This window comes from Hemitrygon akajei, chromosome 11 (genome assembly GCF_048418815.1).
Source record: "Hemitrygon akajei chromosome 11, sHemAka1.3, whole genome shotgun sequence".
Taxonomy (NCBI): Eukaryota; Metazoa; Chordata; class Chondrichthyes; order Myliobatiformes; family Dasyatidae; genus Hemitrygon; species Hemitrygon akajei.
Window position 1 is genome coordinate 113,348,927 of NC_133134.1, and position 20,141 is coordinate 113,369,067.

General features: G+C 38.5%; 1 protein-coding gene across 1 annotated transcript; it reads right to left on the minus strand.

Annotated features, from left to right (window-relative positions):
• Positions 1-1,419: 1,419 nt before the first annotated feature.
• On the minus strand, positions 1,420-19,081 carry LOC140735924 (PRELI domain containing protein 3B-like). Its single transcript, XM_073061533.1, has 6 exons — positions 18,944-19,081; positions 15,534-15,702; positions 11,261-11,350; positions 6,218-6,288; positions 5,414-5,516; positions 1,420-4,980 (listed from the first exon to the last, which is right to left on the minus strand). The coding sequence occupies exons 1-6, from the start codon at positions 18,973-18,975 to the stop codon at positions 4,870-4,872; spliced, it is 576 nt and encodes a 191-aa protein (XP_072917634.1). The 5' UTR covers positions 18,976-19,081; the 3' UTR covers positions 1,420-4,869.
• Between the last annotated feature and the right edge of the window lie 1,060 nt (positions 19,082-20,141).

Sequence of the window (20,141 nt, forward strand, 5' to 3'; positions counted from 1 at the left end):
CTGCTCTGCACTTTTTTGTGCACTTTATGTAGTCCTGTGTAGGTCTGTAGTCTAGTGTAGCCTTGAGTTGTCTCACATAGTCTAGTGTGGTTTTGTATGGCACCATGGTCCTGGAAGAACGTTGTTTCATTTTTACTGTGCACCGTACCAGCAGTGTATGGTTGAAATGACAATAAAAAGCAACTTGACTTGAAATCCTGGAACTCTTTTGGTGCACTTTGATGCACTTTTGGTGCATCTTCACAGAAAAACAAATGTTAGTTTAAAGGAATGACTCAGTATCACTTTCTTGAAGGAAATTTGGGATCCGATCCACAATGAACATCACCAGTCTTGACAATAACATTCTGATTCCAAAAAGCAGAACATATTCCAGAGTCTAATGAGGGTCTGCTGTTGACAGAATGTTCCTAATGGCAAGGTCATTTAGAACCAGGGCGCAATAATAAGGCTTTGGCCATTTTAGTACGTGTGATATTTTCTCCTCCACACCTTCCCCCCTCCCCCAAACAGGATTGCTAATTTTTGTAATTATGTATTGTGGCAAGCTGTAGACACACAGTTGTTAAGTGTTTTCTAAACTGAATTTGTCTTTTTGGTCATGGAAGGAGTTAAAGGATATGAATGGATCAGAAAGAAAAGTGAATCAGCAATGACTTTATTGGCCTCTCAAAGTCCAACCTTACATCCCCATCGTGAGAAATGGAAACGGGTAAGGCTGACCACCAAGGCTCTGGTGAAGCTCTACAGGCCAATCCCTTGTACAGTAATCAGCACTTGTTACACTTTGCATTCAACCCCAGCAGCAAGTTAATGCTTTGCACATACAGAACCTTGGGCAGATGCATCTAATATCACCCTCTGTTCTGAATGTCATGTATCAGATATTGGCCTTAAAAGTGAGTAGACTGTAGGATCACCAGAATGGCCTACAACAGTAATTTATGAGGAAATGTTGCATAATCCTGGCTTGTACAGAAGGTTGTTTTGAAGGTTAAGGGATTATTTAATTGATTTTGTTTTAAAAATATATCGCTCAAAGTGAACAAAGCCTATTTCTTTTGATGGATAACATAGCACAAATTATTTGATTTTAGATTTAGCATGAGGACATGCTCAAAGGTAAATTAAATTCTCAAAGAGTACATCAAATACTGAATTCATTCCTTCAAAGGTTGGGGATGCTGGGTCAACTGAAATTTCATGATAACATTAACTGTTGATTATAATTGCAAGGAATATGGAGTATGAAATGGGTAAATGGGAATGGCCTATAAATATGCAGAACATCAAACCAAAAGGGCCCTGACTAATATCTGTAAACTTCATCTTGTTCAAATCTGGACCATTTTATGCTCTGAGGTAAACTAACCAACATTACATTTTAACTAATATTCAAATGCAAGAAAACTTCAGATGTGATACTTTAAGACAATTTTATTGACATCAGTTTTGTTAAAAATGATAAACCACTTGGCTGAAGTTTGAAATATAGTTCAGTGCTATTAAAATAAATATTCCATACAAAAATGTCCTTCATGGATATGCAAGTTATCAGGTACTACACAGGAATATAAATTTATAAAACTAAAACTGTGCATTATGGTTCAATCAAACAAACCTAATTCAAATTATTACTTTCCTTGTTGGTCACATTAAGTTAACAAATCCTCACCAAGCAAAACATTAAATAAATGTTACTAGCAACATACAGAATCCATTTGTGTTCTTTCATTGTTGCAAAGCATTTTAGATCACTGGTCATTTTGTGTAGAAAAGGAATAACACCACAAATAAATAGACTATACTAAATAGCAATGTCTATTGCTTCAAAGCAACAGTCCAATCAAATGCTCCCTTATTGATCACATCTTTTACTCTCATCACAATACAATGCGACTCTAAATTAAATAAATCTAGTCCTTTCCAAACTCTACCTTTCATGTTATGTGCTGCTAAGCATGCTTGGATACTCCAAACGTGTTTCCAGTTCTAACTACTTTATTTTAAGCTTCTTTGTAACACCAACACAAAATTACCAGCCTTGAATCCATAGAGCATCTCAAACACAGCATAGGCACTTCTGTGCTGTCCCTAACTGGAGGTGTGACCATCAAATATGAAAAATGGGAGCCACTGAAGGTACAAACAGAAAATGTTGGCAACAAACATAATCTGTGCAGAAGGTGGCACAATAATCTTTTATAAACAAAACTTCTGTTGAAAGATACACTATTCTCAGCTGTAGGTTTGTGCAAACCACTGCAGAGTAACAAACTCACCATCTTAAAGTGGAATTTTTGATATAATTCTAACTTAAAATCTTATCTTTTTAATTTCTATTCACCAGTTGTGCAACTCTACTCTCCCCAGTGCAAAATTCCAGACTAAATACTGAACGTACTTAACAATGGGTTATTTATTGAAAAGAGCTGTAGTTTGTTGCGGTGAGTTTCTGAACCTGAATGAAACAGCATTTACCTTAGGTACCTGCAGGTTGCTGCTGCATTTAGGTTTTTGCATCAGATATTGATCTTTTCATCAATGTACTGGGAGAAAGCATTGGCAACACAAATGCCCCACACTGTACTGCCAACCTTTGTTCCACCAAAATAGATCAGTACCAGAGTACACAGCCGAGCTTGCACTCCCTGCAAATATAATGGAAACTGAGTAGAAGAGTCTCTTGGAGTAAACAAAAAATAATGCTCTATATTATTTAATAGTCAATGGATCAGTCGGTACTAAAACTTGTGTTACACATTAGTGGTTGTATAGAATATATCAGCAAGAACAATTTAGGATATACTATTTTATTCTAAGACAGTTACTAGAGGAGAGCTTAAATGGGTTAAGGGGTCCTCAAGCAGTCCAGATAGGATTCTCAAATTTAAATCTGCCTTGCATTTAAGTTTTCAAAAAACTCATACTAAATAAAGGGTTGCATTCATTAACTTCTCAATTAAATTACTGCAGAGTCACTTGTGCAGGAAATTGTGTGATCTGCACATAACAAGGTCCTCCAAATCACAAGTAAGGGTTTGGTTAAGAGAAGAATTGACAGCCAACATGGTGGGAAAGCCTCTTCTTTAGTCAAATACTTTTAAGGTCTTTCTTGTCTGAATAACACGTAAACATTGTTTTTTTTAAAGTTGTTGTGCGGGTGATCAGTGCCAGGGTGAAACTCATTTCTCTCTTAGGAACATCTGATCCAAAGATAAATGCCAAGCTGACTTCACAGAACAATTCGGTAAATGATTATAATCCCTTCAGAATCACAACCTTCCAAACACCAATTGAAATCTAAATTTTAAACTTGTAACTGCTTTTAAAATTCAAAGCACAATTGAAATGAAACAAAGGAAACAGTTCAGGTCTAGAGTTTATCAAATGTCACCTTTAGCTTTTCATACAACAAAAGCTCTACTTTCCACGCAGCCTGGTACAGCAATTCTCACATTCAAGTGGAATGTGGCATGTCACAAGAAATGTTTACTTGTTTTCAGCCAGTGACTAGGGGTTTTTATGTATTCAGCCAGCAGTACTCTCTGTTAACAGTAGGAGCCCGAGACAGTCAATGATATTCTAAAGTTATTCAGTTATTCTAAAGGCTCCACAATTTAATGCAAATTGGGAAAGAACAGACTTATTTCCTTAGACTAATTTACTGCTAGTTGAGATGATGTTACTCTGAAGACCAAAATTTAAAGGAAAAGTTTACTATTGCTTCCCTTTCAAAAAAAATCTAGATCCTCAATGAAAGGAAATTTTTTTAACATCAGTGCTTTAGGAATGTTAACACCTCAGTATAGAATATCTACAGCAACTACCATGGTTCAGTTCTCTCAAGGTTAACTACTAAATGCTGAAAAAACAAATAGGTTATCAAAACTGAGTGAGGCAGATTCACTAAATTTGTGACACTCTATAAAACCATGATCACAAAGTTTCTATTTGGACTTTGGGAATACTTTGGGTTCCCAACAGGGACTTCCTATCATAAGTAAATATACTAAATCTTCAGAGAAGGAAATCTTTCTACAGTAGATGCCCATTAATTTTAACATTTTACAGTAAGTACAACTGTACAACTATTTTCTAGTAAAGTACAAAACACTTAGCAATACTTGGTTGCTAGAACTAAGAGTTGGGCTGTTAAATATATGGGAGATTTAAATAAATCACTTTGCCGGAGAAAAGAAAAATCACAAGTTAGTCCAGGATTTCTAACAAGTATAAATTGTAAATTCTTCTCTAAATTGCAGGTGAAGGGTGTGTCTTGTACCTGTAGCTGCTAGGTGCTAGGTTACCATCATGTATTTTCCACATGTGATTCTAGTTAACAATTCTCAGTAATTGTTCAACAAAATGCACAAAAACATACATTTTCCAGTGGGAAGAACTGGATAGTAACCAGGAATGGAAACTTGGCTTCTCCCCCACCCCTGCCCATTTTACCAATTATCCATGAGGAAATTATTGCCTTCTGATCTATTCAAAGAACTGGCCCAATACATTTAGGTCCTTAATTTGTAAAGGCTTGAGGTTCACAAAATTGACTTATAACAATCTCCCTCACTGCACCGCCAAGTCTTTGCCATCTCCAATTCTTCTGCCAACATTACATTTTACATATTAATATTAAAAACCCAATGCTTCTCTCTGTGCTCTTACTCCAATTCAAGATCTCCACAACCACAGCTGCTCACAAGTCCTGTGTCCCTAAAAGGAACAAAATCAATCAAATGCAAGCTGCTTACTCTTTTTAGACCTGCAGCCCCAGTGAATTAGGGGAAAATTGCACAGTGGGAAGCAATAGGCTAAAATAATCTGGAGGCAGACATGGTATCTTTGTCCAAATCTTATCTATTATTCTACTGATGATGCAGCCATTGGAATTTTGATACTTCGTGCAGATGCTGCCAACTCTTCGATTTCAGCATTTAACTTGTGAATTACCCACTCCATAGCTTCTCGGCCCTGTGTAGGAAAACATACACTTCTATATTAACACAGCGGTTACAACTAGTGCAAAACATTGCTAACTGTTGCTAGAAAAGCATAGCTTTGTGACGTGTAGAACATCCCAAAAGCAGATGCACTCAAACTAAGGTTGTTCCGAGTTCATTCCATATCTTGTTCAGTTAGCTTATTTTATGGAACGTTACTAACCATATTAACAAATATTGCTTAATTAAGTGAATACCCATTTTAACCTTATTGATAATTATCAAAGCACTCTGAGATTTCTTAGCATTATACTTAAAAAGCAGAGGAGAATGCAGGAAGAGGAAAGTACACCAGGGATAAAATATACTGCTCAGGTATTCCAATAAATAAAACAGAAACTCCACAGCAAATACACAAAGACCTTTTCATGCCATTTTACTACATATTTTGCAATTGCACTTACTTTATTTGCATTAGCAGAGATGGTGTTCGCCATTATTCCTTCCATGTAACTGCTTAAACTCACCCCTTTTACACTAATTATAGCTTCTTGGGTAAGAATGGTCCTGGAAAAACAGGTTTGAAACACAAGGAGTCATCAGATGTAGTAGTGATAGAGGAACTAAAACCTTTTCTTTGCACACAGTAGTTACAAAATTTTTGGTTTGTGAAATAAAGGATACATAACAAGAACATAAGCAGTACTCCCATCATAACTAAGGCTGTTCTTTATTTTGTTATAGGTGCCAGTTGGTCCATTTTGGCTCCCAATAGACTCATTTTCCTTGCTGCCATACAATTTATGCTCCTTTACATGTACAGTGTACATGATGTTGTACCAGATTAACTGACTAGTAATTAGAAGCTTCTTTTAACTAAGGGCAAGCTATTAAGAACAAAGCATATTAGTCACTGGCAAATGCAAGTTCAAACATAGCTAAACAAAATGAATTGGTGTATAGTAGATTTGCAATCTGCTTGCCTAGCTATATTACTAAATAATTAGGCATGACAGAAGATAAGATCAGTGACCAGAGTGTGAGCTCAAATGTCACAGCTCAACAACATAGGCTGGATGATTAGAGGGATCCTGCTCTGCCACGGTGATGCAAAAGAGCACTTTTTGTCTACAAGGCACAGCAGTCACCCTGTTGTTAACTGCTAAAAGTAGCATAAATACATGCTCCACAGAACCAGTAAGGAATACAATGCTTTTACAGGAGTTACAAACATCATGTACAATCCTTGTATTTATACTGCTACCTACTTTTCAGGGTCCTGTGGGTGTGGTTTATACTCCAACCGCTCATCAACCGATACTAAATTTGTTAATGTTATCTGTAAAACAATTAACAGAATTTAAACATTTTTACAGAAGATCCATTTGTTCTACAATCAAAACAGTCAAACATAAGTAGAATTAGTGTCAAATAACATAGTTACCAACAAAAGAAAACCCAAAAGAAACCATATAAATGGGAAATCTGAAGTAAAAGTTGAATGAATGTCTAATAATATATTTAAGGTGAAAATAAGCGAAGTTCAAAGGAGATGAGCAGGGCAAGGTTTTTAAAAAACAATGCAATGATGGGTGTTTGTGAAGGAAACTATGACAGATGTTTAAGAGATTCTTACATGAATATGTAGGGATGGAGGGATATGGACTGTGTAGACAGAGAGAACTAGTTGGCTTCTAATTACTAGTCAGTTAATCTGGTACAACATTATGGGCACTGTATTCTACTGTTCAATGGTCTAATCATTGATTGGAAACATTAGCTTTGTTTCTCCTTCCACGGATGCTGCCTGGACTACTGGGTGTCCAGTACTTTTTGTTTTCATAAGCTACCAATAAATCCTGTTAAAAGATGGGAAACTGGGCAAAACAACCCAGCTCACCCTGAGTTTAGACTCAAATTAAACCCACACTAATAGAATTAGTAGTATGTCATCATAGATAGGAAAAAATCTATCCTGAAGAATGGACTAAATGATAACTACACAAAAATGAAAGGCCATGTAAGGACTTATGCAGTGGGGATTGCTATTAGAATGCAGAATGGTATAGTGCAGGCCCTTTGGCCCATAATGTTGTACTGACCTTTAAAGCTACCCCAAGATCAATCTAGCACTTCCTTCCCACATTCTCTTGCCTATATATAGCTTTTAGAGTCAACTAGAGTAGTTGATTCTTAAACGCCCACTGAAATACTCAGTTGTACCATGACCACCTGGTCTGAAAGAATAAATAGGATGGAACACTCAACACAACTTGGACACAATGTAGATACAACAAAGATACCTGAATGCAAGTTGGGCTTATAAAGTCCTTCTCTCGAGCATTAAAAAAAATCAGATGTCCAAATATTTGTCAAACAACAGCCAGACATTATAAAACTCACAGAATCATATCTCAGAGTGAAGATGCTAGATTCCTCTACCATAACCCTTGAGTCTCAAAGTCAAGACAGATTTTAAAAGGCTGGCAGTGGCAGTAACAAGAAAATCCTTTTCAATTATTTTTTTTTGCTTAATTGCTCACAAAATGTGGCCTGATCTTCCTCTAAGTCACGATAATAGATAAGCACAATCTGCCTAAACTAATAACACACAAACAAAATTGTACCTTTCACGTCTTTATTGTACACATTGTTTAATCATTCATAGTCCAGGCTGGAAAAGTATGTGAACTCTTGTGTTTAATAACTGGTAGAACCTCCTTTAGCAGCAACAACATCCACCAAACATTTCTTGTAGCAGCTGATCAGACTTACATTATGGTGAGGAGGAATTTTAGACCATTTTCTCCAACAAAACTGTTTTGGTTCATCAATATTTCTGGGATACCTTGCATGAACAGCCTTCTTCAGGTCATGCCACAGCAGCTCAATTAGGTCAAGGTCTGGACTGACTTGGCCATTCCAAAACACAAATTTTCTTCTTTTTAAACCATTCTGTTGTTGACTTACTCTTGTGTTTCAGATTATTGTCTTGTTGTGTCATCCAACTTCTATTAAGCTTCAGGTGACAGACAGCTACGCTGACATTCTCCTATAAAATGTCTTGAATTCCTTGTTCCCTCAACGATTGCAAGGTGTCCAGGCCCTGAGGCAGCAAACCATAACACTCCTTCCACCAGGCTTCACAGTTGGGATGAGGTTTGTGTTGGTGTGCAGTGCCCTTTTTCATCCAAAGCCAATCTAATCTCATTGATTGGAACAGCTGACTCCCAATAGCTTTTGTAAAAGGCGTTGCCCCAGAGGTTCACATACTTTTTTGAAACCGGACTGTTAGTGTTTAAATGATGTACTCAGTCTCGACTAGAAGTACAACTGTTTGTGTGTTATTAGTTTAGGCAGATTGTGTTTGCCTATTATTGTGACGTAGATGAAGATTAGACCACATTTTATGAGCAATAAATTCAGAAAGCCAGGTAACCGCGAAGAGTTCACAAACTTTTTCTTGCAACTTAAGTCTCATGACATCAGGTAAAACATGGGCAAGAAAAGATGCAGCTGATTAACACCTAACATAACTCAGCTGATTTTACTGGTCCTTGATATTGAACAATGGTCAGAATAAGCAATAAGAGTTCATTTCCAAAACTGGCTTGGCAGCAGCACTGACTAAGTTAGCCAGTCTGGAGGACAGATTCTGTCTGCTGCAAGTATTGAGGAAACCACAGAAAAGATCAGTCTAACTGTAGCAATCCATGTGTAGTACATTATAGAAATGGCAGAAGTCCCTTTGGGAACACAGTCCTACCTTCACAATGGAGACATTCTGCGTTGTAACGACAAAATTAGGTTAAATGGGACAGGCTCTGAACAGACCTAGCAGTTTAAAATTGGACATTCACTTTGCACACCTTAACCCTGTGGTGTGGCAAATCATTCACTCACCAGGGGATCAATTCTAACTCTACTAGAAGAAGAGCATACCAGATGCATCTAAGTAGCAAGGCCCAATCTAGAGAAGTAACAACAATAAGTAAAACAGCAGTAAAACAGTATGCAGTAGTCAGAGGCAAGTGATCTGAAAAAACATGAGATCAAAATGGAGCTCTGCTGTTCTGTTGCATCTAGGGATGGACTGTGGACAATTAAACAGCTAACAGAGGCAGCAGCTCTAAGAACTTTCCCATCCTCAATGATGGTTGGGCACAACATGAATGACAAGACAAAGCTAAAGATTTACAACTGCATTCGGGATAAAAAATATCAAATAGATAAACCATCTTCTTCCAAAATGTCCATCATCACAGAGCTGACCTTCAGCCTATACAATTCGCTCCAGCTGGAATGGTGAAATGACAAAGAGCAAGGGCTAAGGACAGAAAACATTCCAGACAGGGTACAGAAACCTTGTACACAGCGTCAGCCATCCCAGGAACCAAGCTGTTCTGGTTAATTTAGAAAGCCAGTACCCACTGGGAAATAACCCAGGTACAGTATATTCTGTTCAAAAAATGCAGCACAAATCCAATCAGGCAAATTACTGAACAGTCAGTATACTCCCAATAATCAAGATAATGACAGGTTGTTCATTCCTGTCAATTGGCACTTATTCACTAATAAACTACTCCTTGATTTTCAGTTTGGACCTCACCAGGACTCCAAATCCCATCACAATCAAGTGAATTCCAGGGGTTATGTGACAGTGATTGCCCTTGTCATCAATGCAGTATTCAACAAGTCCAGTTAAAAGTTAAATTAATGGGCATCAATAAGAATAAAATTTGAATCACTGGTGTCTTTTCTTGAACAAAGATGGCTAAAATTGGAAGTCAATCATACCAGACCCAGGGCATTACTAGAGGAGTTCCTCAGTTCACCTTAAGCACCTTGACCAACGGTCTTCCTTCTATTTCCATTTACCTCTTCTTAACAAATGAAGCAGTCCAAGACAATATTCAGGCACTGGCTGTTAAATGAATGGATGCCAAAGACGTGCCAGACAATGACCTCCTTCAACACATCCAACCACCTACCCATGTTATTCAATGCATTAACACTGTCATATCTACCACCAACATCCTGGGAGTTACTGCTGACTAATGGACCAGCCACATAAGTACTGGAGGCACAAGAGCAGGTCAGGTTTGATATTCTGCAGTCTTTTTATCAGTTACGAGGTACATTACAATAGTGTGATGGAATACTCCCCACCTGCTTGCAACCATCCAGGACAATGCAGCCTGACTGATAGCCCTACTACAAAAGTATACCTTGACTGACATTATCTTCAAAAGGTATTGGAGTTATTTTCCTAGGTTACTGTAATAACAAATTCCAAACCTATGACCTCTACCAGGACAAGGGTAGCTCTCACATAGCAAAACCCCCATCTTCAGATTCTACCACCATAGCTTGGAAATGTATCTCCATTCCTTTAGTGTTAATGCTTTTAAATCATGGTTTATGATTGAAATTGATTGGTGTAGGTCCAGTAGAGGTCTAGGTTTATAACATTATTTGATGTAAAAAGAAACCAAGAAGTCTTACAGAATTGTGATCAAAGGCCAACTATGCCAGAGGTGAAAGTTTAAAAAAACGCTCAAAGGCACACAGAGCAATTCCAGAGCTCAAGGCATCTGTAACTGAAGGTTTGATTGCCAGATCCTGGCATCAGTTAAAACCATGTGTTTGTTTGGTGTATAGCATCATGTATTGCATGGAATGGAACTGGCCACACGTAGCTGCTGGGTACCTTCACCTAGATGGAAAATGCTCCGACGTGATAGATTGCATAGTGCTTTAACAGGGCATGTTAGTAAAGAACAGAGCAGAAAACTGAGTGTTAAAGTAGTTGATGAATAGCTGGGATAACATCACAAACAGTCTCAGCATTCACAGGTTAAAGAAGGGGTCCACAGGTATGGTGGAAAACAATTGTACTCATTTCCTGATTGCAAGCCAAATAATTAGTTAACATGGAGCTTAGGTACAAGAGGTTGCTGTCAACTTGGAAGTATACTACAGAATAAAGTTTGGGAATAACATATCCAAATAAGATTCATAATACCATAAGGCTTGTACACTTTAAAATAAATTAGTGATGGTAATAATGTAAACTATTTGAAAAAGAAACTGGCTCACATCATATAACAATGCTAAAAAGCTGTAGTCTCACAGGTATGGATTGGATATTGCAGCAACATTTGTTTAGTGTGCAATTTTTCAATGTCAAGTAGATGCAAGAATTTATTTACATAATACCTAGCAACAGATGACATGATTTCAATTAGTCCCTCAACCATTATAACAGCAAGAGTATTATGCAATGTTTCAACAGTTATTAATTTACTAACATTTGCAGATCTTAGCTCCATGGTTCTTTTCACTGGATCCACGATGGAGTGTTCATGCACGTATGTCCGTGTCCTGGATGCACCGATAAGCTGGAAAATTGGAAGTGCAGTCAGTTAATGCTTTAGTAATAAATCCAGAAATGAATTCACTCCTGTGACCTTTGCAACCATCTAGATTTGACAAAAAAAAACTGTGTGGTCTATAAAGTTAGCCACAACTACAAAGGATTCCTGATGGTAGAATTCATGGTACAGTTGATCCACAGTAAATCACTAACTCGCTACAGTAGAGATGACTATTGGTTTGGAGCGAAGAGCCAGAGTTTATAAACTTTTGTTGAGTCATTAAAATCTTTCCCTCTCTACCCACCGATTTTCTTCCATAGTAGTAAAACGTGCCCTTCAAAATTAAATGCATTGATCCACTCAGTCAGCATCAGAAACCACTGTTCCCCAGTAAATGCAAAGGCACAAGATATTAGGAAAAGCTATATGGGAAGTTGTTGATTTCCAGCTTCCACTACCACAATGATCTCTCTGAGAATTCAAAGTGTACATTAGAAGAGTTTTCTAATGCTGTATTTAGATTGACTCCATCTTCAACATAAATCAATTCTAATGTATAAACATGATCTGATCAAATGTCAAGTATAGTTACAACAGCCAATTAAAAATACAATATAACCATAACCGGGTTCAATTGTCCTATGTCACTAGCTTTTCAAATAGCTTGGTGTTAGCCTATCTGCTGTCCCAGTCACCGAGCAGCATTGCAATGAGGCAATGAATGACAGCCTTGTGCCACTTCTTGTTGGTTATTCCATGTGTCAAGAATTGTGCAACAGAACAGAATTACACAACTGAAGTCTTTCATAACAGATGATGTTAGTGATCAAAACCCTTCCACAAGCATTCCACAGCAGAAAACTAAGTTCATCAACATTTCAGTTCCCTTATTGAACTTCACCCCTCTGATTCAACCAAAAGTGCTCTCCAGTTCAGGTATGATAAATACACTTTGATGAATGTAAGCAATTAAACTGTAGTCAGCTCAATTATAATTTCATCCCTGACTCCCCCCTCCCCCAGCCATTCTACAGTGGTTCTGACAGCACCAGTAATCTAAATCGTAAGGTTGCATAGATAAGGGAACAACTTATAGCTGTAAAAGTCAGACTTCCCAATGCCACACTGGATATTGATCCTTTAATTGTAGCCAGAGTTATGCAATGGTCCCACCCTTAATACCAGGTCAAGTCATTTATGTGGCAGACTAGTATCCAATGTGCAAGTCTTAATGGGCCTTATTATCACTTCCCTATCATGCTTTGCAAACCTCAGTAACATTTAGAATCACATTCCTTTAATTTACACACATTTCAGTAGTACACACAATTACATTTTGATGGGGAAAAACCTAGAATGGCCCAGCAAAATAAAACCTTGCCCACGTACTAAGTTTAAATAATATTGGGTGAGTTCAAGGAATGTTACAGTCTTATATAAACACACTTTTTTGCCGCTGCACAAAGTCCATCATTTTGTTGAGCCAAAAGGATTATGAAACTCACAGACTACAGTTCATGGAGTTCCCAGGACTCTTTGGCAAAATATGACATTAGATCATAAAACCAAGCTGTAATCAAGTAATATTGGAATCACAAAGAATTCAGTGACAAATGCTTATGCAGAATGGTCCTGTAATTTATTTAATTTTAGTAGTAATAATGCACCCCTCTGACTTTCTATTGGGGTACTGATTTTGTAGTGCTCGCAAGGTCATTGTGATAGTATTTCAAATCATCATGAGCTGTGCTAAGTGGACTGGTGGGCAATTCTGGAGATTTGGGAAAATAATAATATTTATAGAGTATACTTTTATTTTTGACCCAGATTCACTTCTGGCCTGTCCAGTTGTAATATAAAATTACCATATTTGGAGAAATGGCAATTAAATAAATTACCAATTCATTGCAGCAACTCCAAAATGCTAAGAAAAATAAAATACTGCTTGAAATATCAGTTCATTCCTTTCCCAAGAACTGATGTCAAATTATTAAAGTGCATATTTATACAACATGCCTCACAGAAAGAGTTCAGAGCATTTCAGAAAAAACTGACATGGATCATTAAGATTATGACAGAACGATAATGAACAAGATAATGTCAAGAAAATACGCTTGTGTTTTCCCTTTGAAAGAAAATGTGAGAAATGCATTTAAAGAATCACATAGATGTGAAACTACTGAAGAGTGGAGATGGGTAGAAGAGGACATGGCAAAACAGGAGTGCCAGGTACAATAAGAGTCTACACCTGGTATACAATTGTTCTGAAACCCTGATGGTTCAGTACCTAGCTTAGTAATTAGTTGGGGTTTATGAACTGGGGATCGGGAATATGAACGTGACTAGAGCAGGAATCCCCCAGGTGCTTGTATACTCAGTGGCCACTTTATTAGGTACATCTGCTTATAGCTAACTAGCCAATCATGTGGCAGTAACTCAATGCATAAAAGCATGCAGACATGGTCCAGAGGTTCAGTTATTGAGACCAAAAATCAGAATGGAGAAGAAATGAGATCTACGTGACCTTGACCGTGGAATGAATGTTGGTGCCTCACAGGGTAGTTCAAGTATCTCAGAAACTGTTGATATCCTGAGATTTTCACGCATCACCATCTCTAGAGTCTACAGAAAATGGTGCACAAAAACATAAAAACATCCAGTGAGCTGCAGTTCTGTGAGTGAGAGATTGGAGGTGAATGGCCATACAGCAGGCAGGAAGGTGAAAGTAACTTAAGTAACCACATGTTACAAAAGTAGTGTGTAGAAGAGCATTTCTGAATCACAACACATGCTTGTGGATGAGCTACAGCAACAGGAAACCACGAACATACACTTAGTGGCCACTTTATTAAGTACGGGGGTACCTAATAAACTGGTCACTGAGCCTATGTCTCACATCCTACCCTTTGGCATCCTCAGGATTCTTCTTCTCTGCAGTCCCTTTTGTGGTTATACGTCACTACCTCTAATATCTTCTTTTGATTGTGCCTCAAGTTTTAAGAGAGAGGGAGATCGCAGTGAGAGTTGGAAGCAGTTCCTTGCAGAGCTTACATGCCAGCTTTGAAAGATCTGACATTAGTCACGAGGGCATCAGATTATCAGAGTTTTATTCTTATCTGCAGTTACTAAAATACTTTCGAAGGCCAGGAAGGCAAAGTGAACTATGTACAACATTTCTCAGGGAAGAAGTCAGATGATGAAATGTTGCAATGAATAATGAAAAGCTGTAGGAAATTGAATAAAAATGAGCTTTGCTGCTGATCAAACATTCAGCTGAAGTGATTCAACCAAAAACATGTGACAAAAGCCAATAACAGACAGAATTAGGAGGTGGCCACTTAGCTCCAAGCCAGTTCTGTCATTGGCTTGAGATCATTGAGATCATGGCTGAGTAGCAAGTTAACAGCCAACACCTTCTCAAGAGTTTTAATTATTCTGGTCATTGAAAAATGTTAACAGATGACCTAATATCAATTTTTTTTCTCTAGAAGAGTTTCAGGCTCCAAACTCCATGTGTAAAACTTCACTCAAAGGCTTGGCTCCAATGTTGAATCACAACTCCTTGTTGGGGACTCCCTTCACAACAGAAAGAGACTGGTATTCTTCTCTCCCCACATCTGCATACTAATTACAGATCCTATATCAATTTAATACAGATATAAATTTCTAGCAACACTGAGTGAAAATATTCCAGATCGCAAAAAATCCTAAACTTAGTCATAAAACCATGGAAAAACAGGTCTATACATCCAAACAACAACACACACAAAATGCTGGTGGAACACAGTAGGCCAGGCAGCATCTATAGGGAGAAGCACTAGCGATGTTTTGGGCCAAGATCCTTCGTCAGGACTAACCAAAAGGAAAGATAGTAAGAAAGGAAAGAAAGTAGTGGGGGGAGGGGGAAATGCGAAATGATAGAAGACATATAGGCGTCTATACATCCAAAGGTGGCTATGGAATCGAGGATAAAAGAGGAACAATAATCTCATCTCTGCCAGTCAAAAAGACAGGATGGGAAACATCAACAACTCATTCAGCTGGAAACAAAGTTTATAAGGAATTTGAGAAGACACACAATTCCCCTAAAAGGACTGAATAATCCAATTCTATGAAAAAACCATACAAATTGCAAGATATACAGCAAAATTGATAGCCCCTGTTCCTTAATAACTATAACAACTTCTAGAAGATGAACGGTACTTACCGATTTTACAACAGATGGTAGGCCCCATTCTGTACTGAGCAGCCTCTGGCTATGCAATTTGCCTTGGTCATCAATACGTCGATCTAAAACATCAACCCCTACAACGGACGGGTTCATGGGATTGGGGTACTTTTGCATGGCAGCTTTAAACACAGTTTCCCATGGGTGGCTGGAGAAAGAAAGAAAGAAACTCAGCAACAAAATACATCATAAAGTTATAATAAACCAGAGGAAGCCGCCTTCCAAAGGGCCAAGAATTCTGACAGGTTAACAGCTCCAAATTAGGTCAGCAATTACCAGTTCAGACATTATATTCACTCAAAAATCACACCAGCTTTCAATTCTGACTGTGTGAGCATAATGCACAATGAAAAGAATCCCATCTATTCTTATGCAGATTACTGGTCACCAATTTCTAAACAGGTTTTAGAATTTTTCACGACAGTATTGTATTTACAGTGTTGTACCCTTTGTTCAGAGGACACAGTTTTTTTAAAGTTTCAGTAATGATGTTATTACCCAAACAATAACATTAATTTACAATCATTCAAAAAAATCAACAGCCACATTTAATACTAACTTAATGCAAAGTTAAAACTGAAACAAATATTAGCATTAATATACAGATAAGTCAAGGAAAGATGAAAGAAAAATGGAAAAAGTCAAAATGGAATAAGAATAGGACAGTGGGGGGGAAAAAATGACAGGGAATAAAGGGTTTCTAAAGAGCCATTAGCAAATCAAAGGCTAAACAAAAGGAAAGGCTCAAGATTTAATATATTTTGTACAGGATGAAGTTATGGCAATTATTTGCTTTGAGTTTTTTTATCTATATATTGAGATTATTGAAGTAACACACAAACTTAGTGGAAATGATTAAGGAGGAACTAAAACAAAACCATTAAGTGGACAAACCCACTGGTTCAAAGGCAAGGCCCCCAACCTTTTGGGGGGAACTGGGGAAAATGATAGGAACATGCAGATTAGAGCAGAAGCAGGCCACTCGATCCAAAGCCTCCTATGCTGTTCAGTAAGATTCTCAGATTAGATTTCAGTTTCAACTCTGCATTCCTACCCATACCCAGAAACATCTCACCCTCTTGATTAACACTATTATTTACCCAGACTCTCCTTTCCACCCTTTATAGAACAGTTCTAATGACTCATGCCACTGTGACACTCAGATTTAAAAAATATACCTCAACTCTATTTTAAATGGATTTTAAAAAAAAACTGTGGCTCTAGATTTCTCCATAAGAGAAAACATACTGTCCACATCCACACTGTCAAGACTAGCCAGGGGTCACTCCAAAACTTTACAAAGTCCTTTGAGAAGTTAAAATAAAATCAAAGGAATGGAGATAGCAAATGTGATTTTTTTTAATATTAAGACTGATCATCTTATGATGCAGCCAACTATTCTATGACAAACTGAACAATCATTCAAATGGACTTTAAATCAGATTATAATCATACTTAAATGATGGGGCAGCAATGAATTTCAAACAAGTAATAGGTCCAAAAAGTCAATTGATTGTCAAAGTATGACTACGTCATCATATACTGTCCTGAGAGCCACTTTCTTGCAGGTATTCACAGAAGAAATACAAGTGAATGAATGAAAAACTCCGCATGAACATAATATTGTGATATAATGTACAACTTATAACATCCCATTAGAGGATTTAATAAATGCCATACAGGATTAGTGCAGGATTACAAAGACCACCAAGATAATGAGTTAGTTACTAATAGATCAGACCGTTCTCATGACAGTTAAGTTTAAAGGATCATTTAAGATTGAGAATTGACATGATTATTGGGTGTAGCTGGAATGTCACAATCATTCATAAACACAGAGAAGGTGACTGGGAATGTGATATTCTCTGTCAAAAGGTGGAACCAAATTCTACACATTCTTTCAAAAAGGCAAAAGAGAGCGAGTTAAAAAATATTATAAAGAATATGGGGAGATAGCATTACAGTGAGCTATTCCAGTTAGATCTATCATTTAACATACCTATACAGTAACTACAAAGATTCCGTCACAGTTGATCAGGCATCCTCAGCTAAGACACAAGACACTCAAAATAAATCTTTATTCTTCCTTTAATCACAGGAGCTCTCTACTTTAGGAGACTTACAACCCTTGTTAATTATAGAACCACTACAAAGTTCCAAATAAGCACTTGGCTACAATCAAGTCAGAAGTAATAACATCCTCTCCCTTGTACAACCTCCAGAACTGCACACAGTATCTATGGAATGGCAATTCAAAAAGATGTGGATGTCATGCAATCCACATCTATATTGTGCAGCAAACTTATTCATTTCTACAAAACCCTGCTGTTTAGTTGTTCACCTGCTTATTGTATGCATTTAGAATTCACCTAGTTCAGGGTGAATATGCACTACAAATTTAAGCATTAGAAAGTCATTCATTTGCACACTTAAAAATGACTTTAAACACAATCACAGGCAAGTAAATCAGTTTGCTGAGGAAGTGTGCAGATTTGTGTGAAACTAGAAACTTTTAAGTATACATCTACAAAGCTCCAACTTTACAGCAGAGGCCTTACAGGCTCAACAATCTACAGTAGTTCCACACACTACCTGAATGAATATTACAATATAATTACTCAGTACACACCTTCCAATGTATTGAAACTGCCCCTTGGTCCACTTGTTCTCATCAAGAAAACACACTAATTGTTGCACACACCTCTTGGAATGAGTACAAATGATAAATTAGAAGGCTGAGTTACGGTTTTGAATTCACCATAATTTGGATATACAGGATACCCGGCTTTTGTTGTAGCAACAGAACACAAACACATTTTCACATCAAGGGGATAATCAGTTTTTCATTACGTTTGATCTCTAGCCAGAGAGAAGCACCATACAGGACAAACACTGGAATTCTCAGCAACTGCATCTGGAGCTTTGACTTTAAACGAAAAACAAGGAAACCTTATGAAACATATTTTGAATAACACGTTCCGAGCACGTCAGGTACGAGGCCGAGTGGTAGTAGCAGATTTTTCCTGGGCTATCTGACTCGTGTTCTTCCCCTCCTCTTGGGGATAAAAATCTAGCTCACAGCCCGAATCGGGTTTAAAGCACTCACTTCACGGCTCGTCCTCTCTAAAGGTCAGCAGGGTGAGGACAAGGGGGAAAGGCTGCTCTCACCTTCAGCACAGTCACACTGTGAGCGTCAGTAAAGGGGCATTCCGGCTCGACCCGCCGAGAAACTGTCCCCCTTTCCCACCCCAGCCTCCCTATGATAGTGAAATACCCTTGCCGGCTGGAGGCCCACATAACTTCCCCCGGACCCCACCGAGCGGCCTGCCCTCCCGGCCCCGGTGCCAGCCCGACTCTACCCAGGGGTGGACAGGGCTCGGCGCACTCACTTGAAGACATGCTCCGATGTCCAGATCTTCATGGTGCCGCCACTCCCGCCGGCTCCTCACGCCCGGCCGGTACCAGAGTCTTCCCGGCGACCTCTGACGTCAGCAGCGCCACGCGCTCACCCTGCCCGTGACCAGCGCGGCGTGACGTCACCGCGCGCGCGTGTCGCGCATGCGCCCCGAGCCTAAAGGGGAGCCGATGTCCCCTTTCGGAATCAGGCGCGGAGGCTTTTGCCCGTGACTGATTTCAGTCAGCTGCCTTACTGGGGCTTAGGTGTATTCTGACGTGGCTCATCAGAATTAGATTTATTGTCACTTGCATGTGTTATGAGGTGTGTACAGCAAAGTACAAGACATCGATGTCACCATATATAAACATAAATAATTTAATAGCGCGGAAGACGAATAGCAAGGTAGTATTCAAATATGGTGGCAGAGGGGAAGAAAAATGTTGAGCGTGGGTCTTCAGGCTTCTGGAGCTCCTCGCCAATGGTAGCATGTCCCAGATGGCGAGGGTCCTTAAATGATGGGTGCTACTTTCTTGAGGTACCGCCTGTTGAATATGCCCTCGGTGGGGTGGTTTGTGCTCTTGATGGAGCTGGCTCAGTCTACAACCCTCTGGAATGTCTCCTGTGCAGTGGAGCTTCCATATCAGGCAGGGTTGCAACCAGTCAGAATGCTCTTCACTGTAGATCCGTAGAAGTTTGCTGGTCTTTGCAGATATACCAAATCTCATATAGGAGTCGCTGACATGCCTTCTTTGTGATTGCATCAATGTCTTGGTCCAAGGTAGATCCTCTGAGATGGTGACAACAAGAATTTGAAGCTGCTTCCACTGTTCACAATTATTGGAACACAATATTCCAAAGCATCCTCACCAACCTTCAACCATACCACCTATTTTAATATCATTTGCAAACTTACTAACCATGATTTATATATTTTCATCCAGACCTTTGACACAGAATTTTTGTCATCATCAGTAGTCATTTTTAATTTAACTGATATCAAATTCCGTACTTGGGATGGTGGGATTTCACCTCAGATCTCTATCCTGTCGATCAGGATAGCTAGTCCAATAATTTTGTCACTGATACCCCAGAGATTAAATTCTCTTAAGATTTAAGACAGATTTAAGATCTAATTCTAAGATGGCTGAAGATGTGGCTGCTGATGACAGAAGGATTAAAATAGTTCAGAA

Coding starts and splice junctions, on each gene's coding strand:
- LOC140735924 (XM_073061533.1), bottom strand. CDS start 18,975: ATGAAGATCTGGACATCGGAGCATGTCTTCAA. Junction 11,351..15,533: donor TACCATCTGTTGTAAAATCG/GTAAGTACCGTT, acceptor CCAATTTTCCAG/CTTATCGGTGCATCCAGGAC. Junction 6,289..11,260: donor TGGAGCTAAGATCTGCAAAT/GTTAGTAAATTA, acceptor ATTGTTTTACAG/ATAACATTAACAAATTTAGT.